The sequence below is a fragment of the Cystoisospora suis genome (assembly GCF_002600585.1).
Source record: "Cystoisospora suis strain Wien I chromosome Unknown contig_1723, whole genome shotgun sequence".
Classification (NCBI taxonomy): Eukaryota; Apicomplexa; class Conoidasida; order Eucoccidiorida; family Sarcocystidae; genus Cystoisospora; species Cystoisospora suis.
The window spans coordinates 26,067-38,531 of NW_027154523.1; the positions used below are offsets into that span (position 1 = coordinate 26,067).

Below are 12,465 nucleotides of genomic sequence, written 5' to 3' on the forward strand. Positions count from 1 at the left end.
TTCTTTCTTTCTTTCTTTCGTATTTGCTCTGTAGTACCCCTGATGTGAGGTCCATGAGGGAAGGTAGCTGTTTTCTCTCCAGGAGTTATCTCCATTGGTTGTGTGTGTGTGTTTCTTCTGCATTGGATCGGTCGCTCTTCAGCCGCACAGCAGATCGAGGCCGCAGAGAGTCTCTATCTCCTTGCCATGTCGGCCTCTGTGCTTCTAGCTGGCGATTACTTGACATATCTTCATTCTCTTCTCCCTGTATGGTAAGGAATCTATAGGCCTTGTCAGATATCTCATCTCCCCCCTATCGAGACATGATTCTTGACGTTTGTTTCTATGAGAGGCTTCTCTCCTTTTCTTCTTTGTCCCTGTGACCTATCAGTTGTTCAACTAGAATAGCATCGACTTCATCCATCTAACTTCTCTCCTCTTTCTACTCTATAGTGTCACACACACTTGACTCTCATCAGACCACCCCAGAAAGATCTGTCGCTTTTCTCCGAAGCTGGCTATACATGTGGAGGTACATATGATTTCTCTCCTGCGATAGATGTGTTTGAAGCTTCTCTTACTTTATCAGTAAATCTCATGTAGTGGTAAAGAACGCCAGCCAGTCATGGAATCTTCCTCCAGCAGAAAGTCATGGCTACTCTTCTTGTAGATGATCAGGGGTCTAGCTGACGGTCTTAGTTTAGTGGTTCTTCACCAAGAAGAAAAACGGAAGATTCTTGATACAGCAACTCCGCGCTTTTCACAGATGCAGGCTTCCTTCTTAAGACGAGAAAAGTCGACCAGAGGGAGACGACGTGATTCCTGACTTCATCTTCAGGTGTATACACACTAAGAGAAGGAACTCTCTGAAATGCTCCTCGACTCTCGACTTCTCAAATGGTAGTGTGAGTTAAGCAATGTTGTCATCCTCAAGTCCTACAAGTCTTAGAACTTCACTAGAGACGCTGAATGAGCGAGGATCAGGGGGGAAAGACAACTAGGTGGTTTCTGAAAGCAGATAAGAATGCGCCGTGCACGTAAGATCAAGGAGAAGACGCCTCGATTGTAACGGGTCTCTAGACTGTTGAAATGCCGAGAGAGACCCAGCTAGCTAGCTAGCTTACGTGTCTTTAATGTGTTTGAACCCTCCACTGTAAAGAAGAGTATTCACTGTGAGGGAAAAGACTGAGGTGTACAGAGCCCTTCAATCAATGGCTCTCTTCATGCACCGACTGCTAGGACCGGATCTACGTCTCCTCATAACTATTCTTATTCTTCGTGTTTGGAAATCCAAAATGATCGACAGCAACTGTGTGCATAGGGGCGAAACTGCCGTTTCTATCTATCTCTTCTCTCATTCGTGACGGCTCTTCGCAAACATAAGACCTCTCACTGGGCTGCAAGCCTAGTGCTACTCTTAGTGAAGTACTTTCTTATCCTTTCTTTAGGCTCTGGCGCGAGCGACTGTTGTCGATCGGGACTCTTCTGGCAAGTAAGCTTTACTTCTTTGTGATTCAAAAAAGGAATGCTTTAAGTATTGATGCGGAAGAGTTTCTATTCTGTCGATTTACAGTGTACCTATCTCCTGTATCACGGTATTAACAACGTCGCGGTTACTCTTTCTTTCTTTCGCTTCAATGGGGTTGTTCTCTTGTTCAGAGATTCACCGACAGGAGGGTGTAGTGATCTTAGGAGGCCTTTCTTTTTCTTTGTAGATGAATTCAGTACAACTTGCTTCAGCAGTGAAGTCTCCTCATCAGTTCCATACCTCTCTACTGCTACGTACTCGACTCTATTTGTGTTCCTATAGTAGTCCCAACTGCGAGGGCTCCTCTTTTCGAAGCCCCATCACGCGTTTATCATTGACTTAAGAGCTTCTATAGTCCAAGTATAGCCACACACATAGTGCTGACATCGTACCTGTATTGAGTTCGGGTCGCACTAAGGTGAGGGGGGCTAAGTGTATGCTGTGTTGGTTCTTGAAGTATCACCGTGTCTGTCTCTATTGCTCTCTTATTCATAGAGTCATAAGGCTTAATCCCATCTAACACTTCACACGTACATACGCGTGACTCTGCTGTTAGGCGTGTCGTGTAAAGTTTGTCTATCTATCTATCTATCTCTGCGATAACATGAGTAGAGTGTAACTATATGCATGTACGTATAGGTGTATTGAAGGAATGAGTACGTGACTTGTTTGTTTGACGGGAATCAATACTGTGGATAGATAGACTGTAAATGTTAATCGCGGTCTGAGGGCGATATTTCACCTCTCTGTCTTTCTCTGGTTCATCATAGTGCATGCAATTGTTGGCTTTTCTCTGTTGTTCGGCCTTTTCCTCCTTTCAGCTATTTGCGCGTTTCTCCTCAGCGAGCAAGTCGGCGAACGTGGACGGCAGGTGCGGCTTAACTTCTGATATCTACTATGCTAGATCGGACTGAAGACCATGAGCCTCACAGGTCTGCTGGCCAAGAGAGGAGTGTCAGTGAAGGAAACAGCCTTCCTGACCACATGACTTTGACGTAAAAGCAAGAGAAGTTTCAACAGAAGTCGTTTTCCCGAGAGCATGTCCTCCGTATATTCACTGACATCTTCTTTCGTTTTTCGAATTGGAGAAAGAACAGAAGCCAAGCACATGTGAACAAGGACGGACACTTCAGAAAAGAAGTAACCCGGGCCCCCATTTCTTCCTCAGTACTGGGAAAATCTAAGGCATGCATAAAAAAAAGCCGTGCTGAGTACCAACTATGTCACTGTTGTCTTCAATGTTTCTCATGTGTGAAGAAGTTCCGGGAAAGAAAGATTGCGGAGCAGTGCTACCCACCTGCAGGTTGGTGAAGTTGATCATACGAGAAAGAGCAACTTTGGCAGTGGGGAAAACTCGTGTGGTTGATCAGTTCGATTGACGTATGAATTCTCTCCGTGCAAAGTCGTCATTTGCCAATGCGGTGATATCATATTAAGTGTATGGAATGATTGCTTTCTTATGAAACGCCTTGAAGCTATTGACTCCGTCATGTTTGGGAAGGACTGGACAGCTCTTGGTCATGCAGGGATCGCACTAAAGAAGACCACGCTAGTCTTACCGATCTTGAAGAACAGCATTGGCCATAGTCGTTCTTAAATCTCTTCTTTCTCATGCAAAATGCGGCGACTAGCGCGGCACGAGGAATTCCTCAAGGAATGCCCTTTGTGTAGAGAACCTGCAGAAGCCAAACGGCGATCAGTAGGAAGGGCCAGTGGCTGGAACTCTTCCTTTGCCGCTCATCCACCTTTAGCAGTGAAAGAGAAAGGGCATATCTCAAGTCGCTTCTCCTCTAGGCTGAACGAACGACAAGAGCGTATCTTTGTGCGACAAAAGACTCTGAACACCTTCGCATGGAAAAGAGGCTGATTTCCCCTCCAAGATTCGTTGGCAACAGGATCTGTCCATAGTAGAATGGTTGAGGTTCTTCAGTGTTGGAGAAGCGCAATGCCAGGCAGACTTCGTAGCGACACAGTTTTTTTTCTCGAAGGTGCCGCGACCTTTGTTTAGCGCTAGAGGGATCGCCGGGGAGATAGCTGTTTCTCTGTAGGTAGACGGATACGAGTGAAGTTTCCCATACAGATTCGTCGCTCTGGAACCTAAGGAAAGCGATAGGAGGCATAAGCTACAGCAACATGTATATAGGATTTCTCGTCTTCGTACTAACTGCTCTCAGCCTCTGCCGGGTCCGTGCAGCTTTTTCTTCTACTTCTGTACGCGTCAGTACGTGATCGCTGAAATCGTTAGGGGAACAATAAAATTGAAGACGTAACTCTTCAATTGAAAAAGGAACTCACTTTTTGAGTAGCAGAACCAAATCACAAAAAGAGGAAAGCTGCGTTTCCCTCGGCAAAACACCCAACCATCCCCGTAAATAGAACGACTACCCGCTAATGCTGCAGGGAGACACGTCCTCGTACTTTTCTTTCTTTGTCGGGGGGGCTGGGTACGAAAGTGAAAGAAAAAAGAGAAAGAGAAAAGAAACGATCTGAATGAAACTCACAGAGATTCAAATCAAACCTGTGTGAAAAATATGACGATTCCCCGCTGCCGCTGCGCCGCGTAGACGCCAGCTGTCCTACTACTAAGCAGGAGGGATGAAGTGAGAGCTAGCTCTTCCCTTGTCTCAGAGACAGCAAGAAAGATTAGAGAAAAAAGGCCTTTCCCGGCCCTGACTGAGAAGGAACTTTCCCCCGTCATCTTGAAATACCAAAGGATGAAGACCCCCCTCTGACTAACTCTTCCTTTCAGAATTCCCCGTGTCTCTCACCATATCCGTGTCATGGTAAGAGCTAGTTTTCTAGCGTTTCCTTAAGAGGAGCCCGGGATATAGAGATTCACATCCATATATGAAGGGGGCTGTTTATTCCGTTTCACGCCAAGCGGCCCTTTCCTCTGAGTGTTTCTTGTATGAATGGCCTGCTGTCGGTGCTTCCTTGTGTTGATTGCATGTGCCTTATAGAATGGAAGAAGATGGATGAAGTTTTAATCTCTTTATGAAGCTTAGCCTGAGTCTTCTTGACTCTTTTTTCCTCTTCTCCCTCGCTTTCCCACCTTCCCTTCGTTCTCGTGCTGGTATACCTCTATGTAGACAGACAAGATCTATAGAGACATATACCTATGCCAGCGGTGTAAAATCCCCGAACATCTTCCCGATCACCGGTGTCCCCCGATGATGTAACAAGACAACAGCTGTACATACACATGTATATACATATATACATACAGTTAGATGCATATATATATATATATATATACATATATCTGCATATGTATACTTATACGAACACCTTGGTTGTCATAGGTACATACATACACACATACATACATACACACCCCGGCCTTAGAATTAAGTAAGCTACGGCGAATGAACAGAAAGAGATGAAATGCGAGAAGGAGAAAGCAATTCAGCTTTTCGTATGCTGTTCTCTCCTCGTCGTGTCGTATACACACGGCCAGTCTATTCTGTGACATAAGACGATCCGAAGTGAGATGGTGCCTGTGTGGTGTTCATTCTCTGTCTTTTTCTCTTCCCAAGTCAAGTCGGCCTGCTATGAGAGGAGCCTAGAATAGAATTCTTTTTCTTCTTCTCTCTCCCCTCTATACACAGGCTCAGCTTCTTCTTGTAGAGACCTATATGTAACACAGGCCTCAAGATGAAACTCATTTTCTCTCTGATCTCTCTTTTTCCAGCCTTCTTCATCCTTCATCTTTTCATTGACTTATACAGACTTTCTTATTCTTCTCACATCTCCATCTCTCTCTATCTATCTCTCGTTTCTTTCTATCTCTCCCCTCTTTATCTCTCTCTCTCTGTGCTATCCCTCATCTCTATTGTCGCCCTGGAACGGAATGAACTTCAACCCCTCTATGCAATGCTTTAGACTTTTTCTTTTCTTCCTCTTTGTATGGCTCCCAGATGTACATACTCTTCACTCCCAACAACAAGAAGAAAGAAGCTTCTCGCTGAAATGAGGAGAATACCGATGACTAAAGAGAGAGAGAGAAAGAGGTAGACGTTTCATTAGCTGTTGTATTTGAAGTGGATCTCTTGCTTTAGCTTAACCTTCTCTCTCTCTAGATCTTCTTTCTATGTACTGAGTAAACCAGTCACTGCTACAGCTACTATCTTCTTCTTCAACTTTATCTTGTTTGCTCTTCATGTCTTTAGACGTTTTCTTCTCTTCTTCTCTTTCTTCTTCTTTGTCTTCTTCTTTTCTTTCAACTCCTGCAAGCTTCAATGCGAGCTCAGCACTTACAGTACCTTGGCATTCGCACAAGGAATCTAGGGAAGGAGATACCAAAGAAGAAGAAGAAGAGAGAGATAAAGAAGAAGATGAGGAAGAAGAAGTAGGAGGAGATGAAGAAGTAGGAGGAGATGAAGAAGTAGGAGGAGATGAAGAAGTAGGAGGAGAAGAAGAAGTAGGAGGAGGAGAAGAAGTAGGAGGAGAAGAAGTAGAAGGAGAAGAAGACGTAGAAGGAGGAGAAGAAGTAGGAGGAGAAGATGAAGTAGGAGGAGATACCGAAGAACTAGGAGAAGGAGAAGAGGAGAAAGATGTCGTAGAAGATTCAGAGAGCTGTTTCTTACACGATTTCACAAGAATAGAACGGACTTCACGAGGCGATAGATCGGGTCTCTCATAGCGCACAAGTCCCACAATCCCAGCCACTATAGGAGAAGAAAACGACGTGCCTGATATAGAGAGGTATCCTGTATGAAAAAGAAGAAAAAGAAGCCGTCTCAAGATAAAGAAGAAGAAGAAGAAAAAGAAAAGAAAGATAACGGGGAAGTGAGATAGAATGAATGCGTGCAAATCTCTCGAGAAACTCGACTTCAGACGAACCAAGAAAACCAATCTCCTCTCACATACACACATATATACATGTATATACATAGATGTACATATCATATATATACAGATAGATAGATAGAGAGATATACACACATATAGACTCTCTCTATACACATACATATGTATGTATTTGGTTTTGCGCATGTACATGTATATATGACGGTATATGTATGTAGATAAGAAGGTCCGTGTATATCTTGGGGTCGATGGCATAAAGATGCGTCTGTTGTTGTCACTCATATCTCTTTCTACTTGCATTCCGCTAGGTCGGTGTGTGGCGTCAAGTGAGAGAAAGAGGCGAGGAAGAAACAAAACAACGAATCCCTCCAGGTGTCTATACACCTCGAGTGGGACTCCCCTCTCGCAGCCCCCCATTCAGTTCTGTTGTTTTCTCTTGTCTATCACGCTAATGAGAGCCCAAAACGTCTGAGAGATGAGAAAAAAGAAGATGAAGAAGAAATCTAATGTACTTCTTCGTCTGTCTGTTTGCATGCGGAAAGCCATCCATCAAAAGCACCTAAACAACTTTTACCTTCACTCGGCCTAGAATGCCTCACTCGAGATATATCTACATGTCTGTATAGACCTACCAAGAAACCTCTCTACGGAAACCTCGTTGGAAGGAAACACGATCACTGTAAAGATGGAGATCTTGTAGAAAAGCTTTCTCCTTATCAATCCTCTCTTAGAATAGAGTGACTTTGTTCAACGAAGGAGGAGCAGGTGTAAGTGGACTATGTACAAACGTGTGACATATCCCCACTACAGTCTTGTCTATATGGATGTTCTTAACAGGTAGAGAACCTCTCATATATCTAATTATCAACCTGTCTATCCATCTTCACATACATACCACCATAATGAGAATAGATAGATAGATTATGAAAGATAGATAGATAGATTAAAGATAGATAGATTCGAGATACATAAATAGATAGACGGATGAAAGGTAGATAGATTGGAAGTAGCTAGGTAGAATAAGGACGGATAGATAGATAGAGAGGGATGAAGAGATGAATGAGTCCCTTGGTGTATGGCTAGATACCATCAAGACTTTGCTTTTGATCGTTGCATGAGGGGAGATCTCTTCCAGGGGCCATGACTTGAACTCTCGCATGTGTAGGGGAGGAGTCAAAGTTTGTGAAGGAGGCGACCTTTCCATTAATTTCTGCAGCTCCTACACTTATAAGATTGAAGAAGCGATCGCTATATGCGGCTGGATAACCCTTCACCGTTCCATTCTCATCTAGACACGGTGTCTTTTCAATGGCACCTAAATCACACTTATGATTCCCAGCCGCAACCACAAGCACAATGTTCTTCTTCTCCGCAGCTTCAACGATGTGCTCCAAGGTAGGGGATCTACAAAGATACAAAAGAAGAAGAAGAAAAGAAAGAAAGAAAAGCGACAACATTCTCATGCTGCTGAGGTTGCTAGAGAGGAAAGAGGGGGAAGATATGACGACGACCATCTCTCTCATGAAGAGATATGACAGAAAGAAAGAGAGAGTGGGAAAGAAAGAAAGAAAGAAAGAGAGAAAGGACGAGACAGAGGAAGAGTATCTGTATGGTATTCTATGCAACATAGTGGATACATACAAAGATATATGTTGGAATGTATATATGTATATGTAGCTAAAAAGAAGTCTATCTTTCTGTCCTATTTGCTTCTCATTCGTCCGTCCGCCGTGTTCTCTGTATTCTTATCTATAACATCTGGGTGAAGACATACATATATATATATAGATCTATATATATATATGTAGACAGCGAGAGGAACATAGATAGATATCTGTATAGCTAGAATGAATAGAGAGACGGGGATAACTACGAAGGAGAATAAGAGACAGATAAGGAGAGCTGACTGAAGGCCTGCTAAAGGCTTGGGAGGCAGGATAATAGAAGAATGGATTTCATAGACCTCGCCCGCTCTTGATATTCTTCCAGGCACAAGTAGATAGAAACTCTCTCAAGTCAAATAAGCAGATGACGGTATTGTGCTTCGGTATGTGAGGGGATCACGAGAGATAGATAAACCAAAGATAGATGGATTGGAGACAGATCGATAGAGATGCAGATAGATTAAAAATATATAGACTAACGATAGATGGGTAAATAGATGGATTAAAGATAGATAGAGAGAGAGAGGAATAGATAGATTTGAGAGAGAAATCTCGCAGTCGTTTCTTCTACTTGTTCCTTTTCTTTTCAGAATGTATAGCGAAAAAAGAACCTGTGTGTACGTGACATTCTCCTTCCATCTCTATCTATCTAGCTATCTATCATTCTATCTTGATCTATCTATCTATCTACCGATTTCTTACTCTAAAAGATTTCACAAGTGCAGATCTAGAATAGTACCAAGTAGAATGTTTGCACCGAAGCCGTTCTTTCTCTCTATCTCTTGTATATATGAGATCTTCCCTTCTTCCCCGGTTCCTGAGAGAATGAAGAGAGATTATGCATTCCCATCCATCACTCCCACCTCTCATTCTCTCTCGCCTTTTCCTTTCTCCTCTCTTCTTTTTCTCCACCACATTTCATGAGTACCCTTTCTTTGTAATGCTACCTTATCCCTCCTCTTTCTTTCTTTCTTTCTTTCTTTGTGTGATAAGCTCGATCCTTCTCTAGTCTGAATTGTCCCTTGTCCAAATACCAAGAGGGCTTAGATTGCGCTTTCTTTGTTTCTCTTTTCTTCATGACAGGAGACAGAAACGAAGGAGCCTCTCAACTTACGGAGGTCCTCCTAGGCTTAGATTCACAACTTTTACTCCCTTGTCTGCTGCGTAGTTCACCGCCTCCGCTAGCTGGGAATACGACCCCTGTGGGAAGAATGGAGAGAAAGGAAGAAAGATGAAGCCTATGAGAGGGACGCTCTCTACACACCAAGACGAAGAAGGTGTCTTGAAGAACTTGGAGAGAAAGAGAGAGAGAGAAGGAAAAGCAAGAAAGGTGTAAGGGATAAGAAGAGAAGGGAGTGATGACCACAAGAAGTGCTTTCTTTGGAAATAAGAGCAACAGGTGAGTTAGGAGAGAAAAAGACACATTCTCTGAGAGGAGAGAAGAGAACCCAGAAGAGAAGAAGAATAGTCGTTTCAGCAGGATAGGTGACGTTGAGAATAAGATCTATCCCAAGGATTATAGAAAAGTACCCTAGCATAACAAGAGGAGAAGCAACGATATCCCTCCTGTAGATATGAATATGTATATGTATGTCTATGTAGGTATGAATGTGGATGTATGAGTATGTCTAGGTATGTATGAGTAGCTATGTATGAATGTGGATATACAGTGCGATCATAAAAGAAAAATCACAAGGAACTCTTCTTTACAGATTGACATATCCTGAAAGAACATCTAGAAGGAAAGAAAGACTATATTGACACGAGGGCTATCTTCTTTCTTAAATAAGACCTCCTCTGTCTCATGACGCAGGTAAGGAGGGGGCCATACACAAACTCTACGAGGCAACTAAACGCTCGAGAAAAAAAGAACACCTCTCATGCAGACAAACACATACAAGTCTCCACCGTGTGAATCCACTAGCAGATCCGTCTACAGTCCATTCATGTCTCTCTTTCTATGTGTATGGGTATATGGACTTGTATGTCTTCATTTATATCTATAGGGATATAGACTTTTATGTAGGTATCTGTATTCAGAGGGATATAGACGTGTATGTACATATTTGTATTTAGAGGTATATCGACTTGTATATGTGTATGTGGCAGGTCGATCGCCTTAGGCAGGAAGGTCTGAAGCCTTTGGCTGGACGTACATCGACACGTAGAGCCATAGGGCGGAGGTTCCATCCTATCGATGCAATCCCAAGCGCGTTGTTTGTTCCTGCACAACATTGGCTAGCTACGGCGCTGCCGTGCTTCCCGTATAAACTATCAATCGATCCACCCTCTGAAGAGACAAAAGACTTCACGAAAGCAAAACAAAGAGAAGAAGAGGAAGAAGAAGAAGGAGAATGCAAGCGAGACACACAAGAAAGAAGAAGGAAAGAAGAAGAAGGAGAAATTGGAACTGTCACTTCATGTTGTACACGCCTTCACGTCCAATGTATACTGTAGCCCATGTTGAGAAATTCTTCAGAAACATTAATGGAAAGCAACAGACAAACGTCGTCAAATTCTCATGCAACTCACTTTGTAGCTATTTATCTATCTATCAATCTTAAAGCTATCTAGCTATCATTAATCTATCTATCTACCAATTTTAAATCTATCTATCTATTTATATATCCATCTATCTTTAGACTCGTCTGAGTTGTAAGAAGTTTCTGTTGTTTTCTTTCTCTATTTCATCCATCGTCAAAGTCTAGATCTCTTTGCAGCTAAGAGAAACTTCATTTGGGTCGCCCCTGCCGATCAGTCATTACTCCACTATGAGCACAGGCCCTCTCGTCTATCACATAGAAGGAAGGAGAAGAAGAAAAAGGTAGGAAAGGCTCTGAAATAGGCAACAAGACTTGTCTTTCTTTTTCTTTCTCTTCTTTCTCTTCACAAGACTTACATAGCCGTAGCAGTCATCTATATAGCCATTCTCATCATTATCAATTCCATCCATGCAATTGTCAGGCCATTCTGACGTCTTTGATTTCTCCCCTTTATCGGTGTTTCTCCACCATTGATCCCAAAGATCTTCATGATCTGCATGCATGCATGCACACAGAGTAACTTACGTATATGTGCACATAGTCACTTACATGCAGGCACACATAGCGACTTACATGCACGCAGGGGCGTGCACGCATGTAAGCACGGTGTCCGTAAGAAACGTTTCGGCTTTCTCTATGCCAAGAGACCGACAAAAGGGGGAGCAAGTGTCTCCCTTCATGTATCCTCTCTACATCTGTTCACAATAGAGATAGATAGGATACGACGAAGGAGCCCTGATCTCTCGTCCTAGTCGTTTTCTTCTTTCATTATTGATCTACACGTTAGGTCCGATGACTGAGATGTTTATGTTGAAAGAAGAGACAGAGAACAAGAATCCATAAAGAATAGAGACAAGTTCTCTCTAGAGAAAAGAAAGCCATACATACACTTCCTCTTCTCCCCTAAGACAACTTCTCCTATGTACCTCTCTTTCTCCTATTCTTCTCGACCTCAGCGATGAAAATGAATCGCTTCCATCACCATCTTGCTATTCATGCTTTATGGACTTCTTCTGTCTATATATATATCTATCTATTTTTAATCTATCTATCTATCTACCTATCTATATCTATCTATATAGATATATATATATATCAATCTATCTTTAATTTGTATACCTATCTTCAATCTATCAATCTATCTATCTATCTATCTTTAATCTATCTATCTATCTATCTTTAATCTATCTATCTATCTTTAATCTATCTATCTATCTATCTATATCTATCTATCTATATATATCTATCTATATGTATCAATCTATCTTTGATTTGTCTATCTATCTTCAATCTATCAATCTATCTTCAATCTATCTATCTACCTATCTTTAATCTGTCTATCTATCTTTAGTCTATCTATCTGCTCTCACCTTGATCTTCTCGATATCAGAGATAGCATACCTCTGTAGACGATGAAAGGCGCACGCTACCATCGAACTGATCTAGAGGGGTATGAAAGATCTCATCCAGGTGTACAACTATCACGCACTATAGAGAAGATCGGTAAAAGTGAGGAGATATAGAAAGCTCAAGCCCTTTCTATATGCACATATATATATAGACCTAGATAGATATCTCTAGAAACAACCTTTTAGATGGATCGGCAGTACATATGTGTATGTATGAAGAGATATGTACACGTACGTATCCATGTATGTCCTCAATATATACATACATAACATTTATACATATAACCCTTTGTCTATGCATATCTGTGCATATACCTGAAACCGTAGATAGATAGGTAGATAGATAGATAGATTAAAGATAGAGAGATAGATTAAAGATAGATTGAAGATAGAGAGATAGATTAAAGTTAGAAAGACAGATTAAAGATAGGGAGATATACTGAAGATAGATAGATAGATAGAAGATAGATAGATCAACGATAGATAGATCAAAGATAGATAGATCAAAGACAGATAGATAGATTGGAGATAGA

At 42.0% G+C, this 12,465-nt stretch overlaps 3 protein-coding genes across 3 annotated transcripts in view; 1 reads left to right on the forward strand and 2 right to left on the reverse strand.

Moving 5' to 3' along the window:
* CSUI_003815 (uncharacterized protein) overlaps positions 1-2,498 on the forward strand; it is a 7,301-nt gene extending 4,803 nt beyond the window's left edge. Inside the window, exons 5-7 of the mRNA XM_068064010.1 lie at positions 143-251; positions 1,428-1,471; positions 2,329-2,498. Coding sequence (XP_067924015.1) covers positions 143-251; positions 1,428-1,471; positions 2,329-2,396 — 221 coding nt within the window. The 3' untranslated portion in view covers positions 2,397-2,498. The remainder of the gene's footprint in view (positions 1-142; positions 252-1,427; positions 1,472-2,328) is intronic.
* Positions 2,499-3,723: 1,225 nt separating this feature from the next.
* CSUI_003816 (uncharacterized protein) lies at positions 3,724-4,711 on the reverse strand. Its single transcript, XM_068064011.1, has one exon. The coding sequence runs from the start codon at positions 4,203-4,205 to the stop codon at positions 4,020-4,022; it is 186 nt and encodes a 61-aa protein (XP_067924016.1). The 5' UTR covers positions 4,206-4,711; the 3' UTR covers positions 3,724-4,019.
* A 74-nt stretch (positions 4,712-4,785) lies between these two features.
* CSUI_003817 (subtilisin sub5) overlaps positions 4,786-12,465 on the reverse strand; it is a 17,784-nt gene continuing 10,104 nt past the window's right edge. Inside the window, exons 5-9 of the mRNA XM_068064012.1 lie at positions 10,880-11,016; positions 10,137-10,286; positions 9,095-9,180; positions 7,404-7,720; positions 4,786-6,216 (exon numbers count right to left, since the gene is read on the reverse strand). Of these exons, the coding sequence (XP_067924017.1) occupies positions 5,567-6,216; positions 7,404-7,720; positions 9,095-9,180; positions 10,137-10,286; positions 10,880-11,016 (1,340 nt within the window). The 3' untranslated portion in view covers positions 4,786-5,566. The remainder of the gene's footprint in view (positions 6,217-7,403; positions 7,721-9,094; positions 9,181-10,136; positions 10,287-10,879; positions 11,017-12,465) is intronic.